The sequence below is a fragment of the Echinops telfairi genome, unplaced genomic scaffold (assembly GCF_000313985.2).
Source record: "Echinops telfairi isolate 266 unplaced genomic scaffold, ASM31398v2 ScPeMD7_2;HRSCAF=8, whole genome shotgun sequence".
Classification (NCBI taxonomy): domain Eukaryota; kingdom Metazoa; phylum Chordata; class Mammalia; order Afrosoricida; family Tenrecidae; genus Echinops; species Echinops telfairi.
Window position 1 is genome coordinate 70,307,159 of NW_022103898.1, and position 22,576 is coordinate 70,329,734.

The 22,576-nt window shown below is 48.2% G+C and overlaps 1 protein-coding gene across 1 annotated transcript in view; it reads left to right on the forward strand.

Annotated features, from left to right (window-relative positions):
- Positions 1-22,576, forward strand: part of PPM1H (protein phosphatase, Mg2+/Mn2+ dependent 1H) — a gene marked incomplete at its 5' end in the record, with an annotated part of 349,303 nt that overhangs the window by 157,016 nt on the left and 169,711 nt on the right. The window contains 2 exons of the mRNA XM_004700807.2: positions 9,673-10,017; positions 21,599-21,711. Coding sequence (XP_004700864.1) covers positions 9,673-10,017; positions 21,599-21,711 — 458 coding nt within the window. The remainder of the gene's footprint in view (positions 1-9,672; positions 10,018-21,598; positions 21,712-22,576) is intronic.

A 22,576-nucleotide genomic window follows, 5' to 3' on the forward strand; every position in this document is an offset into this window, starting at 1 on the left:
CTGACCCATAGCCACTCCAAAGGACCATGGATTCTGACCCATAGCCACTCCAAGGGACCATGGATACTGACCCATAGCCACTCCAAAGGACCGTGGACTCTGACCCATAGCCACTCCAAAGGACCATGGATTCTGACCCATAACCACTCCAAAGGACCATGGATACTGACCCATAGCCACTCGATAGGACCAAGTAGAACTGCCCTGTGGGCTTCTGAGGCTGTCAGTCCTGACGGAAGTAGAAACCTTTGTCTTTCTTTCTGCAGAGCACCTTGTGGTTTCGAACTGCCAGACACCTAACCCACGATGCCACCAAAGCTCCTGTGGGAAAGACACTAGTAATGCTTCATTTCATCATGTTTAGATTTTTAAAAGGCTTTCTTGTTTTCCTCATACACACTGAATGCCCCCTTTCCCTCTGCCTCAGGTCTGGCCCTCTCAGCTGTGGGGACCAACAGTCACTTAGACAAGTAGGAAGGGATTACAGGCCTCAAGTGAGCTCTGTGCTGCAGGGAAGAGAGAAAGCAAAGCCTTGCTTGTTACGCTGATACGAAGCCCGTCCCACCTCCTCCCTTGGTTTTCTGTGCTTCCTGCCTTCTGTTCTACACTTCTGTCAGGCTCCACAGGGGCGTCTGAGATGAAGTTTAGGGGTGCCCTCCCTTGTCAGCGCGCCATAGGGTCTGTCGGAAGGGGTGTTCCCCCTCTGCCTCCCAGATGGCTCCTCAGCCTGCACATCTCGTGCTTTGTGAGCCGTGGGTTCTCCAGAGTGAGGGAAGGAGCTGGATGGTGCTTGTGTTTCAATGGGGCTAAAATTCAGTCTGTGGTTTCTAACATGCTTGGTTGCCTGTGCTAGAATTATACCTGAAGCTGAATGAGCACCAACTGCCAGCAGCTAAAATCAGTTCAACTTCTCGTTCGAGACATCAGTTTCTGTTTGCGGAAGTCTTGTAGTCATGAAAAGGCTGAGAATTCCTGCCCAGCTAAAATTCATTAACTTAAATTCTGGCATTCTACTTGATCATGAAAAGGAGAAATTAAGTAGTATTTCTTTTATAAAAATCAGCTTCAGAACTTTTCAGAAAGGAGGATGTAACATTTGGGTATACTCTAAAGAAATGCTAAGCAGAAATTAAGAACTTTTAACTCAGTTTGTCACCTTCTGGAATATTCCTTTGACTGACTGCAAAATGCAGTGTACTGTGTGTGTTGTCAAATTCATAAGAACAAATTTCTTTTTGGGAAATGAAGTGGTTTAGAACTCAACCAGAAAGCTGCTTGAAAAGACTCCTTTGTTCAGGTGCAAGCAGGGGCTATCAAATTAAATTGTGCGGTGAGCCCAGAAAGGGCCCAGTGTTATTTTTCTCTTAAAGTGGAACACATGTTTAACTCGTGTTGTTCTGGAGCGAACCCAAGGCAAGCGCGTGTGTAGATGCAGCAGTAACATGACAGTGTTACAGGAACAGTCTCAAGTTTCCGGTGTAGACTGCGCATCCTCTACTGGTACTCTGGTGACGTTGTCTGATACCACCCAAAGTGGAATGCTGGGTTCCCGCCCAGCAGTTTCGTGCTTGTTCCACCCTGGCGTCGGTTCCCGCCCATAGCAGCCTGTGCACAGCAGACGGAAACGCTGCCCGACCCCCGGGCCACCATTGTTCTCATGTTCGAGCACCTGCGTGCAGCCACGGGGTCAGTCCATCTTGCCCATCACCGCCCCACTACTGTGTTTACTGAGGATGATGTCCTTCTCCAGGGCTGGTATCTCCTGTCCAGAGGACGTGAAGCAACATCGCACCAATCCTTGCTTTGAAGGCTGTCCCTTTAGCAGGTTAGGACAGTCTAGCTGTCCTTGATCCATCTAGCACTTGATGGTACTTTCCCCGTTCTTCAGTAGCACCGTCGTCGTCGTTCCGATGCATCTCGGATGCATCTCTCCACGGCCCAGCTTTCCCGTGCATGTGAGGTGATTGAAACTACCTTGTCTTGAATCGGCGCTTCTGCGTCCTCCAGGTAACACCCATGCTTCCCACACTTGGAAGAGGTCCTGTGCAGCAAAGATCCCCGCGGCCATGGCCCTGTGGCTTTCGCAGCTGGTTAATAATCCAGGGCCTATGTGCAATTAATGTGCAATTAAAAATAGGTAATGAAGAAATTAAAGTAATGAAAGCACTTGAGAGTGCTCAAGGTGGCAAGACTAATTATATGAACACGTGGGATTGGAAAATGGGGAAAATTCCTTAGCTTGGAGCTGAAGAATTAGACTCAGCTACTGGTTTTCCCCCAGACCAGTAGAGACCAGTAGTACTGTCTATGTCCCTCTTAGACCACTGATAAAAATGGGATAAGAAAGCCCATTTTAATCGTGCCGGTGTGGGGACTACAGGAGTTGAGCATACTGACAGTGAACTGGATAAACAGTTCAGACATCCCAGAGAGGAGGGCGTGGCTTAAGAAGAGTAGCCTGCTCTGGCGCAGTAGAGAGAGAGGAACATCCCCTGTGGTGGAGTTCAAAGAGTTGAACGGACAGCTTGGCCTCCCTGAATGAGGGGATACTTATTTTCTAAAGGCTTGTTCAGTGTCCCCCGAAGGCCATTGAGTAGTACGTTTAAGTCACAACTATGGCTTCTCGAATTTTTGTTTCTCTTCTATGGTGGACACATGTTGCGTGTCTTATCCAGTTTTCCTGTTAATGACCATGCAGTAAAATCCACCTTTTCTTTTGCTTTCTAGTTCTATGAATGTTAGCATGTAAGCTCCACCACCACCCCAGTCTGGACACAGACATTTTTACCATCCCAGGGAAGCCCTTCAGTCCTACCCTCCCCGAATAACGGCAGACTGTTTGCACATTCAGTAGACATTGTCCATTCCTGGGGCACCGTGCCCTTCTCCTTCTAACGCCGGCACACTTGTAGCTGCCTGGGTACATTCTAGATCGAGAGCTTCAGGAGCCTGAGCCCCAGGAGATGCTTCTTCCCTGCTCTGCCCCATGGTCTGCCCTGGAAGCTGACACACAGGAGATGCCTGTTAAATGAAGGCATCCTCCTTCCGAGAGGGTCCATTTAGTTAACCGTCCTGTCAATGAAGAGTTTGAGGTTCAGGAAAGTTAAGCTATGTGCCCAAGGTCACATAGTAGCAAATGCTGGAATCCAGGTTCATCTTCGGCAAATACATGTACGTTTACAATAACTACAGTTATATCGACATAGGTAACAAGTTGCTCTTGCTCCACAACGCCCCGCCCCAGCCCAAACAATTTTTTTTTTAAAACATTGCCATCCAATCCTTTCCAGCGCTGTCGATCTGTAGGACCGCGTAGAACTGCCCCATAGGGTGTCCAAGGCTGTCTGTCTGTACAGACACAGACTGTCTCATCTTCTGGGAAGCAGCCGGTGGGGTCGTGACCCATCGACCTTTCAGTCAGCAGGGAGTGCTTAACTACTGTGCCACCAGGGCGCCACTTCAGAAGATCAGCTGACGTTATATCTAAAATCCTGTTTCTTCATCATGTAAACCACAAACCATGTTCTCAGATATACTGGCAAACTAGGGAGATGTTCCTACTTCTAAGTTTGAGGGGACAGGATGGTGCCAGACACACCCAGCCTCAGGGAGGCCGGAATCCTAGATAAATGGAAGTGCACACCATCCCAGGTCAGGAGCAGCTTCAGTTTTATTACTCTGTTAGCTATACCAACGTGAAGCATCTTACATGAAGTTTTTATTTCCCAAGCTGTTGCTTTGCTTTAAAAAAAAATTCATCCTCCCTCTTCCTTTCTTTGATGAATAAATATTAATGGCACACCGATTCTGCATCAAGAACTCAACACGGCACACCACAATGAATGATAGCCACCCCTGTCTTTGTGAGCAGGCGAGATACAGACCCAGAGGGGAGGGGACGTTCAGGTGGTGAGGTGGTCCAGGCAGCCTTGACAGGGAAATCGTGCTTCTACTGACAACTGGAGGGTAAAGAGTTCCTCAGGCCAAGGACAATAGGTATGTGTTTCAGGCAGAGAAGAAGCACATTCAGAGACCCAGAGGCACATGGGAGTTAGAAGAGAGACGTTGGGGACCATTGATAAGGAAAAGAAAGGGGCGGAGCTGTACTGGAGAGAGAGTAGCAACCAGATCGGGAAGGGCCAGTAAGCCACGGGAGCTTGGGAGAGACTGAGAGATCTCAGTGGGGAGCCATCGAAGGTTCTCAGTCTTGAAGCAAAACCCGTAGGTCTGCAGTGGGACTGGGGGTTTGAGGTGCTTTAAAAGCTTTGTGTTTACACAACTTGCTATTTTTCAGACCCCTTTCCGACATTTCCATGTACATCACCCCTGTTGCCTTATTTCTAGCTCCCACCCTGACATTGGGAAAGGCCCTTGCTCACTGTTGGTGAGACACTGCGGAGGCAGTCACTCCCCCAGGGTCTCAGTTCCAACTTTACGCATCAAACTATGCTTCTGACGCACAGCGGTGGATGATGCCATTTGCAGGAAAGCAGGGGGTGAGAAAGACTGGGGAGTCGTCACATCCTTTGTCAGATGAGTGCCCAGTATATCCTGTTTGACTGGGTGGCTTTCAAAAATAGGATTCTATTCCCAGTAATTTCTTGATTGGATCCAAGCACCACACAGCCCACTCCAGCCCCATCTTGTTTTTTGAGATGTCTCTCTTGCTCTTCCCCCGCCCTCCCCACCCGGCTCAAAAGCAGCTGGATTTCCACTTTCTTTTTTATTGTTATTCATTGGGATTAATATGTTACCAAATCATTCCATAGTGTCTCTTGAAGTCATCGGTCTCCTCTCCCGTCACACTGGGTCCTGTATCTGAGGCTCCCCAAATGCAGGGCTTCCAAAAAATAGGAGTAGATAGATGATGTAGAAATTGAACATGGTGATGATTAACAACATGATAAATATAATAAATGTCACCAACTTGTACAAATAAAGAATGCTGAAATGGCAAACTGTTACATAGATACTTAATACCTTTGTTAATCAAGTGGATAATTACTTCCCTTTCTACATTTCCAGGGTAGTAAGATCGCTTGATAACCGTCCCGGCTCAGGACAGACACATTTTCTGGCTTCCTCCAAAAAGAAAGAACGAAAACCCCAGAGCTTATATTCAGCTCTCCTGCAGCCCTGTTGTTGCTTTCTCAACCCTTCTCATTATCTTTTTAAAAATTAATGTTTATGTTTGGCAGTAATGTAGACAACCAGATATATGCCCATCAAAATGCCCACAATGTGCAGTTCAGAGTTCACATTGTTTCACCATTGTCACTCTCTCTACACATAATTCTCCCACACTATTAATTTAGACTCCTTGCCCCTGAGAGCTCTCATCTGTGATATGGATGGATTTTTTTGTCCATTTGAGCTCATATTGATAATTCTTTTTAACATTCCAGGCTAACAATGTACTGTTTCCTCTGACAAGTCACTTCATGGGTTGCAATCCTGTCTTGATAGCACTGTTAGTGGCAAAGGCATTTGATTGCTCCTAATTCCCCAAGGCAGGAAATACGGATTTCCTCAGTCTGCTCGCTGGACTGCAAAATCTCACTCCAGCCTTGTCTACACTTGTAAGTTTGCTTAGACCACGATTGATCTGTTTCTTCAAACTTAGTTCTGTTTCCACCTCCATGGCCTATTAGCTGCTTAATTTTTCCAGACAAGTCTCCCCAAATGAACCATGGCCACCCAGGAAGGTCAGCGCTGCAGTCGGCGTCTCTGCACCTGCGAGTGCTGCTGTCGTTCGCGTCCTTCCACCATGAAGCCCTTGGTGTCATCCGTCATGAGGGTTCAGTGTGCCCCTGATTTTCATTGGACACAGAATAGATTCGTTCATTGGTCTCTGCCTTCTGGTGTGAGATGCTCCAGGTGGTACCCGGGCTCCCGTGGGCTCCTTTTTATCTCCCTCTGCCTCCCTTGGACTCACAGCTGCGCACTTGCTCCTCTGTCTTTCCGTGGGCCCAGCCTTGTTCTGACTGCCTCTGTAGGGGTTCGCTGCCCAGCAAACTCAGACTACGAGGTTCGCTTTTTGTCTTCTTTTTGTAAAAAAACAAAATCTCTTCGCGTTCCTTCATGCTAATGAGCGTAGGTACTCATGTAGGTCTTTCCTAAGAGGGAAGTGGTGTAAAGTGAAATTTCAATAAGGGGTGGGGAGAATACCTGGAGTCAATTGGGCTCCTGTGTGTCCCATCTGGCAAGCTTCTTCTATAAGATATTAAACACTCACTTTCTCTCACACCAATATTTATTTAATCTCAGCGTTTAATGTCTTATACCTCCATTATCTCAAAACTGAGTTCCTACAGCCAAGAGCTATTCACGTGCGACTCAAACGTGGTATTTAAACATGTTCATCTTGAGATGGAGTCCTGGGTGCTGAGTAATGTAAGCACTTGGGGCTCGCAGCTGCTACCTAAAAGGCTGGGGCTTGAGTAGTCTACACCCAGGGACCCTAGAAGAAAGGCCTGGAAATCTACATTCAAAACAAACCAGCCATAGGAGATTCTCTGGAGCACAGATCTTCTCAGATACACAACTGCACCTGGTTTTGAGAGAGAGTCTAGAAGTCAACTGGCAGGTACTAGCTCCGTGATAGATGAAGCAACATACGCTGCACCAAGCTGGAGGGTAGGACATGGGAACAAAAAGACACGGCACGATAGATGGGAAACTGCGAGGAACAGGAAACATATTTGACTTGGCCACATATTAGCTAATTGAACTAGATTGGCTGTCTAACCCCAAGATTAGCAGTTCAAACTCACTAGCTGCTCTGCAGGAGAAAAGAGGAAGCTATTTGTATGTATCTCAGAAACCCTATGTTGGTTCATATAGGCTCGCTATGAGTTTGAATGAACTCAATAGGATGGATTTGGTTGTTTGCATCTCAGTGTCTAAGAGAACATGTTTTGAAAGTTCAGAATGTAGTGGGTATCATTTTTTGGATAATTCTCGAAGAAAGAAAGGGCCTTATAGGAGAGGAATAAATATACTTATTTCCTTCTAGAGAAACTGCCACCACCCCCCACCACCCCAAACTAGAATGGAGTTAGATGTTAAAGCTAGATTCATAAAAGTCTTGTCTGTCTGTGGGGAATTTTTCCTCAAAAGTTTACAAGTCTGTATATATATATGCCTGGTCTACTACAGCAGCAACATTGTCAGATTCTGGAAAAATAAAATAGGTAACCTGCAGGGAACATTTCATTTGATAATTCTAATAATACTATCACTAATCAAGTCAGTGGTTCAGAATTTTACATTCTAGTGAGAAAAGGGAAATATACATATATAAGAAAGCTTATTCCAATACATGGAATATTCACTTTGTTCACTTTGTACATGGACTGTTTGCTTAACCTGTACAATTAAGAAACTGATAATGGTGCCTTATAGTAGACCAGGAATGTATATAATCCTTAAAGATATGATTTGATTCTGTTCTCGTATTTACTCATAGCCCTATCTAAGAACAATTAGTTATTATGATGTGGCCCTGCTGGATACTTGCCCTCAGGAAGAGATCACAGAAGACATGGGTGCTACAGCAAAATGTGTGGAGAAATCAAGTGGTGCCCAACTATCAGAAAGAATAGTGTCTGGGGTCTTACAGGCTTGTCTTAAAACAAGGGACCAGCTAAGTAGGATGTCAGCTAAGTCCACATGGAAGGAGCCCACCAGCCCATGCGACCCAAGGATTGTAAATAATAAAATCCAAAACCAAAGGAAGGAATGGTGTTAGAACTTAAATTCTGAATACCTCATTTACCAAAGACTATGGATGACAGCGAAAGCCACCCTGCATTAAGCGTCCACGGAACTCACTGGGCTGTTGACCAGGAGGGAATAGCCTGCCATCAGAGTGCACTGGGAAGTAGCTTACTGCAGCCACAATTAGGGTAAAATTCAACACCTTTCTCTTTGTTTGCCTTTTTCACCCCTTCATAATTTGTTCTAGTTTTTATTATTTTCTACTTTTTTTGGCTTGTGGTTTCTGTGGGTTTTTTTGATGTTGATGTAAGAGTGTTTAATACAACTGTCTTTATATGAAATCCAGGATAGGTTCAACTTGTAGAGACAGTGACTGTATTAATAGTTCCTTGGGGTTATGGAAAGGGAGGATGAGGAGCTAAGTAAAGGATACAAAAGGGAAGAAAATGACCCAAACCTGATTGTGGTGACAATGGCACAGCTCTTTTTAATATGTATAAAACATTGAAATGTGTAAAGGAATTCGCGCATTGGTAAAGCTTTGAAAGACAGCAACAACAAAAAACGTCAAATGAAATAGAAACCCTAGGCGCATAACCCTCATGCCCTGGGGCGCTAGGCCTCGAGGTCAGGAGTTTGAAAGCAGCCGCTGCTTCCTGGGAGAAGGATGAGGCTTTTCACTCCCCTCTTTCAGGCTCCGGAACCCCGCAGGGGCTGTTCGACCCTGCAGGCCCTATAGGGTCGCTGCGAGTCGGAATCAGTTTAATGGCATCGAGTTTGCGTTGTCAGGTTTCTGCACTTCAGATGGGAGGCTGCATGGGCCTGACCAGTGGGGAGGCAGGGCCCACGTAATCGACAGAGTGCTGATCGGGGCAGTGACCAGCAATGGGCCCTTCCACCTTTGGATCCCTGGGCCTTTTCACGACTTGTTGACCCAACAAAGCCAGCCAAGCGGATGCTCTGATGCAGGGGTCCTCAAACTTTTTAAACGGGGCCAGTTCACTGTCCCTCAGACCGGTTGGAGGGCCAGACTCTAGTTTACAAAAACACTATAAACAAATTCCTATGCACACTGCATATATATATATATATATATTTTCAGGGGCAGGCCAACAGGCTTGCTTTTATTGAGTGACTGATCAATGTTCAGAGAAGAGAGGGGCAGTTTAATTCTTGGTCTCTTCCTCCTTGGACAGCGTCTTCATGAGCTCTTCTTTCTTGGCCTGGAGTCGCTCCTCTGGGTGCTTGCTTGCCTCCTTGGTCTTAGACCTGCGCGCCTCAGCCTGGTCTGCCAGGAGCTTCTTGCGAGCCTGGTCTGCCTTCAGCTCATGGACGTTCCACGATAATCCGCTGGTTCCTAAACATGCCCCCCTTCCCCTTCAGGGACAAGCTGTGATAATCTATGGCGGTCAGTCTTCTTTGACTCCAGGTATCTCCTGAGCAGCCGGCGGAGAATCCTCATCCTCCTCATCCACGTGACCTTCTCGGGCATTAGAGCATTGGCAGTACCCTTTCGCTCTCCTATGCCCATATGCCCGCTCTTGCGTTGGGCTGGGGTGTGTTTGCGGCACCGGCCTGAGAATGGACGGTCACCGGCTTGCGGATGATAGGCCTTCTTTGATCAGTTTCCCGGTTTGCTGGCGGGAGTTGGCATTGGCCATTTCATTGGTCTCCTTGCGGTCCGACCAGACTTTCTTCTTGCCTCATTGGAGGACACTGGAGGCGAGCCTCTTCTGAAGCCAGAGCATCCTCAGGGCTGCGGCCGCAGCGCCGAAAGGCACGCGTAATCTTATTTTAAAGCAAAAAACGAAAACACCCGGCGGGCCGGATAAATGCCCTCGGCCGGCTGCATGTGGCCCGCGGGCCGTGGTTTGCGGACCCTTGCTCTGACGCATCAGCAGTGTCTGTGCCCCGGCCCGCTTCTCACGGTGCCCTGTCGCCTTCTCTCCCCAGGAATCCGAAGGCGTTCCCTGCCACTACTGGTCGCTGTTTGACGGCCACGCGGGATCGGGGGCCGCCGTGGTCGCCTCCCGACTGCTGCAGCAGCACATCACCGAGCAGCTGCAGGGCATCGTGGAGATCCTGAAGAACTCGGCCGTGCTGCCCCCGACCTGCCTCGGGGAGGAGCCCGACCACACGCCGGCCAGCAGCCGGACGCTGACCCGGGCCGCCTCTCTCCGCGGAGGAGTGGGCGCCCCGGGGTCCCCCAGCACCCCGCCCACCCGCTTCTTCACGGAGAAGAAGATCCCGCACGAGTGCCTCGTCATCGGGGCCCTGGAAAGCGCCTTCAAGGAGATGGTAGGTGTCCCTGGAGAGCCCCGGGCCCCAAGGTTGGCCCCTTGTCTTAGTGCAAGGTCCCCGCCCGCCGAAGGTGCGCGGTGTCGGGCCTGCCAGCGGCTTGCTTTCATAAGGTGGTTTCCATTTTTAGAAGAAGCCAGGGAAGCGATAAGAGTTCCCGGAATTGATTGCTGGCCAAAAGTAAAATGAAGATGAAAGAGAGCATGCGTGCGGTGGCCGGCTTAGGAAATGCATGCAGTATGACTTTTCTTTCAGTGTTCTCGAACGGATGCCAGCCCGTAGAATTCTACTTCTGGAGACGTGAGCCAGGGGGCGTCTCAAGTCCAGCTGTTTGGGGAAGCTGAGCGCCTTCAGTCCAAGCGCTCAAAGTCCTGCCCGCTCAGCCCTGATCTGGGAGGAGGCGCACCAGTAGAACTGAGGGGACAAGAAACAAGACCCTTGGGTTTTGTGGGGAAGCTTGGTGGTGTGGTCACAGTCTCAGGTCCCTCCCCCCCAAGTTCCCCTTCTGTCATGGAGCATCACCTGGACTGGAAGGCAGGGAGTAAGGAGTTGGATACAGGAACCCCTGGTGGCTTAATAGTGATCCATTGGGATGCTAACCATGTGCTAAGCAACTGAAACCCTCCTGTAAAGAGTTACACCCTGGGAAACCCCCAGGGGGCAGTGCTCCCTGCCCCTATTGGGCCACCCTATGCGTGGGCATCACTCATTGGCAGTGGTTGGTTGGTGGATCGGTCTACTTAGGAACAGGGATTTGTTTGTACCTTTACCTTTGGAAATGTCCTTTTCTGAAGGACTGCTGGAAGGGAGACCAGCGAGCCGTCAGGTGACCTTCTGCTCACAAGAAGACAGGCATGTGTTCTGTCTCTTGCTCTTCCTGTGCCACCTCCTCCCCTCCCCGAGCTTGCTGTCTACAGAGGCAATTCTTGGTGCCGAAACTGTTCTCTCCCTAGTGAGAACCTGTATCCAGAAAGCGTGTGAAGTAGTTACAGACACTCGACAACGATCGCAGAAGGGCGTGGGTGGAGGGGGTATATCTGGGGATTAAAAAGTAGGGACAGATATTACCTGCAGCAAGAGCAGGTCGAGGCATCTCCCAGCACCAAGGGTGCCCAGGCCAGGTGTCTTCCCTGGCTTGGGGTGTACCCACCAGAGGAGTAGGGCACCCCGTGTTACACAGCTTCCGCTGATTTGTTTGGAAGGCAAATAGTTCGTGTGTCCACACCGCAGAGTCACACCTCTCCTCACTTTAACTCACCCCTTCTCTGGCTCCCACCGGTCTTTACGTATCACGCAGGTAGCAGTTCTCCTCTGACTGGCAGGTGGTTTACAAGCCAGGTGTCTCTACCTCATGTCCAGTAGCCCTCATCTTTGAAGTCTTGCTTTAAGAAAAAGAAAGAAAACACCAGGAGACTGGAAATAGTCTTGAGGAAATAAAAGGAATGGGGGCCGGAAAAGGGATTCCTCATCAGGCTGGGTGTGAAACGCATGCTCCCGCTCTCTGTAGTAGCTCTCACTGAGTCGTGTGTTTACAGACAGAGTGGTACTTACTTAATTGAGGCAAAAATTTGACCAAGGGCTATCTCATTGAGTTGATGTTCATGATAGAGTTGAAAAACTGCGCTGGCCGTGCACGCACACGCGCTTCATTCAGCAATGACCAGTACCACGGAGCATCTCTTCAAAGGCATTGCTGTATTCTCCATATTACCCACTAGAGGCCAATATAGTAACGTGTCAGCCGCCACCACCACCACCACCCCACCAGCTGTCTGTGGGCTGTCTCAGGCCTACTAGCAACAACTGGATCTAAAATGGGAGGCTCATTAAAAAAACAAACAAACAAAAACAGCCAAAAGCCACATTCTTGTCTTCTAAGAGTTCCTTAGCTACTTCAGGACCTGATTTTTTTTTTCTTGGAAACCTAGTTATTTGCAAAAGAGCATTTGTTTTGTTTGGTTTTTTCCTTCCGTGTCTTCATTTGTTCAGTCGAACACATAGGTTGAGTGCCGACTGCCAACTGTATGCCAAAAGGAGGCAGGGAAGGACCTTGATTCTTAGGCTAGTTCCCTGATCTCCCAGCATTCCTACGGAAACTGGCAGGAAAGAGAATACAAATGGGAACTTCCTGGAGAGGGGAGGAAGGTCGAGGATGACCTGGGAGCCTGGTAACAAGGGGAGGGGAAGGCTCTCTGAGATAATGATACCCAGGGTGGATGGGCAGGAAGGGGGTTCTGGGCCAAGGAGACAGCTTACTTCAGAGAGAGTAGCCAGGTGGCCCAAAAGCCACCCGCTGAAGTCGGCAGTGGTAGCAGGTTTCAAGGGTAGGAAGGTGGCAAGGTGAATTGGAAGAGGTTGGCTAGAACCCGCCTCTGGATGACCTGGCATGCTGAGTTGTGAACGTTAGCTTTAAACCCTGCTTCTGTTCCATGCTGCTTCCCTTTTCCCAGCTTCCTCTACCCAGCCTTTCCCACTTAGTGTCACTAGTTCTCAGCACATCCGAGGCCCACCTTGACTCGCACCATATGGCTGGCCTGATGAAATGAGAGTGTCCATCAGGTCTCCGTTCCCGTGGGCCTGGTGAGGGTGATGGTACCTCCTGCGTTGTCCAGGTCTGAGCCAGCTGATGCCTCTTGTTTCCGAGTAGTTGTCCCCCTTCACTCAAAGGTGTCCCAGTGTGAATGATCATGCGTGAATCTACCCCGTCACAGAGGGATGGCCCTGCTTATTCTTTTCCCCATCAGACACTTCAGAAAAATCCCACCCCAGTGGCTGACTGCTCTCTGAAATTTGGGTGAGCTACCAAACCCGTCACACGGAAATTAGACAGCACACTCACTTGAATGGCCTAGAAAGTCATCAGGTACGAAATACTTTGTCTTTTCTCTTCCTCACGTTAGACTTTGAAAGTCATGGTCTAGAGACAAACCTCCTGTATCTCTAAATGCTCAGCCACCCAGCTGCTGCTCTCGCTCGGTGGCCTGCCACGTGGCTCCGCCCCAGCCTTTCCAGGAGAGGCAGGATCGGAATGTCCAGTCCATCCCAAACATCTTTCTCACAGGGGTCGGCTACCTTCTACTTCTGTTTCTGCGTGTAATTTTGGTGTTTGGGCTTTTTATGCCATGTGAAATGAGATGGATTCAGCAAAGCACTGGGGCTTGGTGACCTTGGTTTTCCCTCCGACTTTTAATCTCTAAAAGTACAGTTCCCACCCAGCACCTAGTCCTCCCCTTACCTCACCAAGGACATCTATGCGGCAGCCCCTTCTGATGTTCAGACGGTCACTTAAAATACCCTTAAAGGTAGAACTTGACTTTTGCATGAGGTTTTGCTTTATTTACTGCAGTTCAACAATGTAAAACCACTGAATTCTCTCTCTCTCTCTCTCTCTCTCTCTCTCTCTCTCTCTCTCTCTCTCCCCACTCTTCTTCCTCTTTCTTTCTTCCCTTCCCCTCTCCCCTTTTTCTGTCTTTCATTGCAATACTGTCTTCAAACCCTAGTATACATTGAGCTTTCTTATGGTGAATAGAAGTAAAAGGTAAGTCCTCCTTTGGGGGCAATATGCTCACACTTTAGATCAATATGGAGACCGGTGATCTCATGCTTATTTGGATCTCCTAAATAGCATTAAAGGTGGAGGTGACATGTTGCTCTTTATTCAGAATAGGGAGAGAATTCAAAAGGTCAGTCGCACTAAGCCAGAATAAATGCTGTCATTTCTAGTGGGGCAGTGGGGAGGGGTCAGTTTGCAGTTTGATTGGGTACTGTAAGCTCCTGTAAAACAGTATTTTCCCTTCCTGCAAGCCACCTGGCACAGCATGTGGCATGGGGTGCAGGAGTCCTCTGACCACTGGGCTCCCCGAGCCCCCCATATTGCATCTCATCTTGGATCTTCCTTCCTTGTGAAGAAGGATGAGAAAGACATGCCTTTCTATGTCCATTGTGAACCACGAACCAGTTTCCCAAAGGGTCAGAATCAGAAACTCTTTGGCTTGTCTCAGCTTCCTTTTCCAGCAGTATGCTGTAACAAGGCCTAACCTCATAGGTAAGTCGTCGTCACCTGTTATGTGAAGGTTAGTACTTGCCCCAGGATGATAAGACATGCGTGAAAGAACTCTCTCCTGCATCCTGATTTCCATCTCCTCTTCCACTCGTCTCCATCTTCTAGCCCATCCTCCAAGATAAGGGTGTGGGGTGCTTCCATCGTCTACATTTCACACTCATGAAAGAAGCATGGCGCGCCCCATTGGGTGGATGTGGGTGTGGAGTAATTGTATCAGAACCCGGTCTCCACAGATTAACCTGTTTTCTGTGGAGTTTTCATTCTGAACCTAGCCAGGAGAATCAACATTCCATTGGCAGCCTTCTCAGGGTGGACGCCAATTCCCTGCCGTCATGAAGAAGGCTGAAGGAGTTTGGTTGCTATTCAGGGAGGAAAAAACAACATTAACTCATTAAAATTATTTGAACCACATGGTCAACCCAGATCTCATTGCACTGGGCTTGAAAACAAAGACCAAGACAGGATAAAGTGAAGAGGGAAGCTAGCAAGCCAAGCCATGGCTAGAGTCACCCCCCCCCAAAGAGGGGGGATTTTCAGGTGTATGTGTGTACGTGTATACCCGGAAGTAAATGGAGGATCTTAAGATATGCAACAGATTCTTGAAGAAATGGTCATGAATATGCATTAGGGCAGTGCTGTGATGCTTGGCTGGGAAATACCTTGCTGGACCCTTTGCTTCTCCATGTTGTCCCAGTTGGTCTGGTGACCTCTTTCCAGCTCCTTTCTGTTTCTTGACCAATGCATTTTGTTCCGGGGTCAATGGTAGGCTGCAACGGCTCTTTCTGCACACGTTTGGCAGCCCAGGTCTAGTTACAGCAGGTGCTCACGGACTGCGGTGCGGTACTGTCCCAGGAGCAAAGGACTCCAAAGAAACAGGTGATCTGGAAGGAAAGAACGGGTGAATTATAAACGCTGTATGAGGTAGACACTGCGCTGCAAACCGAAAGGTCAGCAGTTCAAAACCACCAGCCACTAACGGGGGAAAGGTGAGGCTTTTCCCTCTCATCAAGAGTTACCATCCCAGAAACCCTCGGGGCACCCCCATCTTAACGGGTCACGATGAGTCAGAACCAACTCTACGGCAGTAAGTTTTCAGTTTTACATGAAGTATGTGTTTCAGCAGCCTGCGGCACCCTCTCTCAAATGCTCAGCGTCGGTTCGTTGGGAGGCTGTGGGACGGACAGAGTCCCACAGGAGTCAGCAGGTAGTGGAGTGGGCTCAACCCCTTCCCATGACTGAGTACTGGGGAGAGTAAATAAACTGTCTAGATACAGGATGATACTATGGTGAGAAACAGGGATGACCAACAGTATATAAATCCTAGTGTTTCCGAAAGTAAAATATTTATAGCTAATTAGAGACCAGTGTGCCTTAAAGTCTTTCAAATAGACTTTGTTTGGGGGAGTTCTTCTAAGGAAGTAGTTCTCAACCTTTGGGTCACAACCCCTTTGGGCATCGAACAACCCTTTCACAGGGGTCGCCTAAGACCATCGGAAAACAAATTTCTGATGATCTTAGGAACCGAGACACCACTCCTCTATCCTGTCTCCAGGTGGGTCCGCTCACAGGCAGATACGCCCACATATGAGTACCCAGCATGAAGACTGTGACCCATGCTACGCCATGCTTGCAGACAAAATTTCATTTATTTGCCATTAGAAATAAATGTCACAATATATAATTACATAATATTTTCGTGATTTATCACTATGCTTTAATTATGTTCAATTTGTAACAATGAAAGTACATCCTTCATATCAGATGACGATTCATAACAGTAGCAAAATGACAGTTATGAAGTAGCAACAAAATAATTTTATGGTTGGGGGGGTCGCCACACCCTAAGGAACTGTTTTAGGAAGGTTGAGAACCCCTGCTCTAGGAATGGAGCGCGTGATTCTGTCATGAGCCAGCAGGTGGCAATAGTGGGCAGAAGTGAGGGTTTCTCCTCCCACCCCCCCATTCCTGGCTGGCCGATTGGCTGGTGCTCTGAACAAACTGGGATCACACCCGGATACGAAGACCTTGCAGAATCTTATTATTTGTGACTGACACTATTAGAAATGTGATCAGAACCATGTTTTAATTCAGCTAGGGGGAGCTGCCAGGTCCTATTGAAACTGCCCCTCCTGTTGTCTAATGCTGCTTCCCATTCACAACCCGGAATTGTAGGAAACAAAGAATGATCCTGGAGTTGCGTCATCCCTGGGACTTTCAAACGAAATTACAGCTGTCCCGGGCAACATGCCTTTTGCCTTGCGATTCCTCCCTGCTGAATCCACCTCATTCCACGCTTCCCTTTCCTCCCACTCTGCTCGCGCTCCTCCTTGCAATAGAGCAAAATTTCAACCACAAAAACAACCACCTCCAAAAATGGATGTGTTCTTGGATTTAGAGATAAAAACAGCTGAAGGTAGTGTGTAGCAGACACTCCACAAGATAAATGTATCCCTCTAAGTGTAAAGTTGCCTTGACAGCTCTGCAGGTTCCTTGTTTGAGAAGCTAAATCCACTATTTCTGTTCATTGAACGTTAAGGGTCGTTGGAGTGCACCTCTTAGACTACTTGATATGTGCATGGGTTTTGCTGGGCTTGTGCCTTGGGATCGACAGTCCTTGGCAGGTGGAGCACAGGACCTGTTCAAAATCGGTTCTTGCGTAAGAGGACAGAGCAGTGGGCAGCGTTGGCCGCGGTTTCACTGCTTTCTGAAGACCTCCCTGAGCTTTAGAGGGGTTTTTTGGTTTGGTTTTTCTGCTAGTTTTACATATGTTTATTTCTTTGATCCTAGACCGTAGAAAGCTTAAACTAATTGCAGGAGGGTTTGAGTAAACAGGTCGTTGCCACACCGGTAAATCTATCTTTATTGACCTCTTTTGTTTGATCTGATTGTAAAAGAGGAGTCCCGAAGGCCCTTTCACTGCCCTTTCTGGCTCTCAGATTTGGGGACGCATCTTTCGAGGCAGAGTAGGTGGTATAGGAAAAATCAGTGTGCTATTTTGGCTTCTAGGGAGGGTTAGGAGGGAAGCAATTATTTTTAGAATATGTTCCACTCGCCTCCAATTTTAGAAGAAATAGAAGAGTGTCTTTTAATGTCAGTGAATCCTTCAAGAGCTGAAATCTATAAAAGGTGCTTCTTTCAAATCCTTGTCACTGGGATTCCTGCCAGCACACATGTAATTAAGGTGTGTGTGTGTGTGTGTGTGTGTGTGTGTGTGTACGTATCTGTGCACACGTGGGCACTGGCGTGTGGGTGAACACCACTGCGTGTGTCCCTGTGTGGAGTCTTACATAAATAACAGTCAAGGAGATGAGAGCAGACACATTTTAGCAAAATGTCTTGACTAGAAAGGAGTTAGATTTTTAATTCACTACGTATGTGAAAACGCAGCCAAATTTCACATTCCATCTTGGGGGTGGGGCGGGGCAGGAGCTACGGAAGGAATGTAGTTGAAAGGTAGAAAAAGATTAAAGACACAATGAAATCAATTAGGAAAAAACTATTGAATTACACTTCTAATCTAATAGCAAGGGATTAACTGGGTAAGCTAACCGGAATGTTTGCCAAATAATTAAGGGCAAATATGAACTCTGGCTGTAGCAAGAAGTCTCCGGGTTGAAGGTTCTGCTCGCTTTCCTGTTTTTAAAGAATTACATAGTTCTGTGATCAGATAGCTTGGATAATGTAGTCCTTGAGGAACACGACCACCTACGATGTGGAGTGAACTTGTGTGAGTCCCACAGGAATTCTTTCCTAAGGACTTTGTGTGCCATAGCATTTCCCCTTTCACCAAATGACCTGATTAAGTCTGTCCACAGCCTTCACATTCCAGGCTGCATACAGGATCTAGGGGTGGCATGCTCAGGGAATTTTTAATAAAAACTGCCTCGCGTTCAGACCCTAGGTAGTCCAACAAATGGCCATTCTGTTTACTGTAGCTCAAGCATTCCTTCTACGTGGTCATGTATAGATCAGTTGAATAAAATATGAAGCTACTGCCATGTCAACTCTTTATTAATCGTTTAAGTGCACATAAACAAAAGAAGGCAAAAGGCAAATCCCCTCCAGTGAGAGCTCTTTCGTGAGTAGGGTTCTTGGTTCTGTCTCAATGCCTGCTTTGAAGATTTCAACAAACAATTTCCAACATCTTTCCCCTGTCTTTCCCCTCCCTGGGACTGCCATCACCTCCAGCATCCATGCCCCTCCCTCCTTCCCTCCCTCCCTCACCTCGAGAACGTGGGTTCATGTATTCTTGTCCCTTTGTTGTGTGTTAGCCGATGTGGGTTGTTGCTTAGTTATGATCTCAGGAGTCAGCCTTTGCTTTGTTACCTTTTCGTTTGTGCTTTGTGGAATACATGGTTCACACTCAGGCACAGGCAGTGTGGTAAGGAGGTGATTTGGAAACCTGGCACATTGAGATGTGTATATTCATGTGTCCGGTGCAAAGACATTGATCGAAAGACCCTTGCCCAGTCCCGGGGTCCGGTATGGAGGGCCCAGCCGTGAGCAGCGAGCTCTCTGTGGGAGCATCCAGGCTGTGGGGAGGAACCAGATGCCCGGCTGAGCCCCACAGACCCCGCTTCTAATTCAATCCTCATGACAGTCCTCTCCACGAACGTAGACAGTTTAAGTAAATTGTAAAAACCCAGTAGAAGTCCTTTGGATGAAGTCCTCGGGCGTGACCTTGCCGCAGCTTTGATGTGGTTAGCCCCGCCCTCCTTGAAAGGTTTCCTCATGTGGTCCTAAACGACCGTGTCCCCACATCACACACGTCCCTACCCATCCCCCGTCACTCCCAGACTGCTCTGCCTGCAGCCCCCAGTGCCCTCGCACAGTTCAGCCCAGTATGTTGGGGGTCTTTGAACATTTCCTCTGCTTTCCACCCGACAGACAGCCTCAAAGCAGTCTGTCTGCCCAGCGCAGGTGGTTCTCTCTCTCTCCAGTCACCAGACGGTGATTGACCTGTCTTTGTGGAGCTGGCTCTGGCCAGAGAGCACAGTGGCCCCTGTTTCAATGAGGAGTCAGTGAGGGGTCCCATGAAGAATCCCACTGAAGCAGCTGAGCTCGTCTGTTCCCTGGTCTCTTGCCCTGGGTTCACCCAGCAAACCTTCACTGCCGCCAGGTGACTCCGACTCACCGTGACCCTGGAGGCCAGGTAGAACTGGCCTTGGGTTTCTGAGTATACATCTTTGCAGAAGTCGACAACTTCATCTTTCTCCTGGGGAGCAGCTGGGGGTTTCAAACTACCAACCTTTCGGTTGTCAGCCCAATGCGTGACCCACTACTTCACCAGGCCTCCCTAGCAGTGCCCTTGAATAAGCCAGGGCACCGATTTTTCCTCTTCTTGAAACATTTTCCAACCCTCGTGCCCCCTTTTTCTTCCCCAAGAGTACTAGACTACTCCTGGGGAGTCTGGCATTAATTTAGCTAATATTCCGTAGCCTCGTTTTCTGAGGTCACGAGAGGGTCCCAAAGATGTGTCTAAGGGATGTTGGATGTCCCTCAGTGGAAGTGTCAGCCCGTTGCTCTTCTGGAGGAAGCGGCATTCGGTGACACATAGCAACAGCACTCTGGAGGGAAGGGAAGGGACGAGAGTCCAAACTCAAGCCTGGTCACTCTGGGCCTATTACCGCTAGTTTAAGCCTCTGTAAAATGAGGGTCACAAAGACGGCTGTGAGGGGGATGAGATTCGGTATGGAAGCTGCTTAGCCCACTACCTGACACAGAGGGAGCCGCCAATGATTGTTGACTTTGGTTGTTAGGAATGTGTTGCCCTTTTGAATGAGTAGCTGTGGAAGAGAAAAATAAATCACACGAGAGTAGGGGCTATTTTTCATTTATCAACGCATCAGAAGGCTGACTCCTGCCTGTGGAATAGAAGAATACGGTTCTTAGCATCTCCTTCCTTACTTGTGGTGTAAGGAGCTATCTAATGGAAGGTGTGGGGTTCAAAGCACAGAGCAGACCCAAGGAGTCACACGCTCAGCCTCTCTGTCACATCACACCTGGCAGTGGAAGCAGGTCCCTGGGGGACTAACTCCCTCATGGGTGTTGGAGTCAGGTCAGCCTCCGGCTCCTGGCGACCGTGTGAGCAGTAAAATGCTGGTCAGCCCTTTGATATCCCAGACTGGTTGTAGATTGTGCTGTTGGCATCCACGGAGTTTGCACTGATCTTCAGAAAGGAACCATCAGACCTTCTGAGTCTGTGTTAGTCTGGAAGCTACCCTGAAAACTGTTCAGCATCCTTGCAGCGCCCAAGCCTCAACTGGCAGATGTTGGCCGTACATGAAGCGCACTGCCTGGGAATCAAACCTGCGTCTCTTGCATGTTGTCGTTATTGTCTGGTGCCATTGAGTCATGCCAACTCTAAATGACAGAAGGAAACGCTGCCCCACCCCACGCCATCCTCACACTGCTATGTTTGAGCCCGTGGTTACAGCCACTAACTATGTCAATCCATCTTGTCAAGGGCTTCCACTTTGTTGCTGCCCTACCATTTTACCAAGCACGATGGCCTTTTCCAGGGACTGGTCGCTCCTGACAGCATGTCCACAGTAGGTGATACCAAGTTTCACCATCCTTGCCTCTAAGGAGCACTCTGGCTGTCCATCTTCCAAGACAGACTTGGTCTTGTGTTTGTTCTTTTGCCAGCCCGTGTACTTCAGTATTTTTTGTCAGCACAATCGTTCAATGCATCCGTTCTTCTGCAGTCTCCTTGTTCAGTGTCCAACTTTCCCATGCAGATGAGGTGATGAAAACACCATCGCTTTGGGTCTTCATCCTCAAAGTAACGTTCCTCCTCTTCCACTCCTTAAAGAGGTCCTGTGCAGCAAAGTTATCCAACGTGACGGGGCCTTTGATCTCTTGGCTGCCGCAGCCATCAGCATGAATTGTGGATCCACTTTCCTCTGTTTGTCATGATGTTACCTCTTGGTCCAGTTGTGGGGATTTGGGTCTTCTTTCCATTGAATTGTAATCCACACTGAAGGCTACAAACTCGGATCTTCATCAGGAAGTGCTTCAAGTCCTCCTCATTTTCCGCAAATTTATGTCATCAGCATATTGCAGGTGGTTAATAAGCCTTCCTCCAATCCTAATGCTTCATTCTTCTTCATATAACTCAGCGTCTTAATTTCACTCTGCATATGGGTTGAGGAAATAGGCGGAGAGGACACAACCCTGACGTGCACTGTTCCTGATTTTAAACTGAAGTTATTGCTGCATGAAGGGGAGCACTCCCTGGGCTGTGATACTGAAAAGGAATGGTGCTTCATTTGTGTATCTTGGTCTTACTGTATTTGTCTGCCACCCTTCCTGCCCTGTGCCTGGTCTTCGGGTGCTCTAGTACATGGCAGCATATAGGCCTTTGCCCTCTCTAGGCAGTGTTCAGTAGGGGGTGGAAACCAAGGGAGCCCCCTGCTTTGAAACCCATTGAGACGGGGCTGCGTCCAGAAAGCAACGCTAAGGGAGCTTTTGAGACAAGTGCCTGGGCGCTCAGTGCGACTCTGCTTTCTCCTTCAGGACCTACAGATAGCACACGAGAGGAGCTCCTACAATATATCCGGTGGCTGCACGGCCCTCGTTGTCATCTGCCTCCTGGGGAAACTGTATGTGGCCAATGCTGGGGACAGTAGGTAAGCAAATTAACCTCCCGGTTCTGACCGATTCCTAATGCTTTCTAGTAGTTTAAAACGTCACTATATAAAATGACTAGAATAGAAAAACAATTCTGCAAGTGTTGGAGAAGACAAGCCTCCTACTCCTGAACAAACAGGCACTTACAACAAGTTGCTGTGGAAAAGTAAGGGCAGTGCATGTCAGAAGGCCTTCGAAATGTTCATGGGAGAATTGAGCTAAAAGATCATGAACCGTTCCCTGAACTCTTTATATTCATAGCTTTACTGGCAAGGAATTCACATAGCCTACAACTGAGTCTTCAGTCATATGAAGAGTTGTACAATCATGACTGCTATCAGTTGTAGTGTTCCGTGAACTTTCTGAAGGCTCCTCATATCTCTCTGCCCTTCCATGGGTACAGTAAGTTGGGAACCGCTCAACAGACGTGAACAACAGCAATCTCAACCGGTTGTTTTCCAATTCGTGTTGCCCCCGAGCCTGCTTTTCTGTGGAAGTTTAGGAATGGCATTGACATATGAGAGAGATGAGGAGGAGGAAACAGGGTGGGAGTGCAGTGGGTATTTGGAGGGCGTCCCTGAAAAATGCCAGCAACAGAGCCTTCCTGCTGATTCCACCTGAGCTCTGTGGTTTTACGTTGTCCCCTCTGGGAGCAGGGGGGTTTTCTTTTACATGCTCACACCCTTAGAGGCTGAAGCCCTTTGAGGGATATCACTAAGGAAATTGCAGACACGAGTTTGTGGTGAACTCTTACTTTATCCAGCATTGTTGGGGGGATAAGATAAACGTGTATATTCATTTCAAGTAGCATACATCTTCATTTTCAGTGCAGAGAATTTTTTAATTATGTGTTTCATGAAAAAC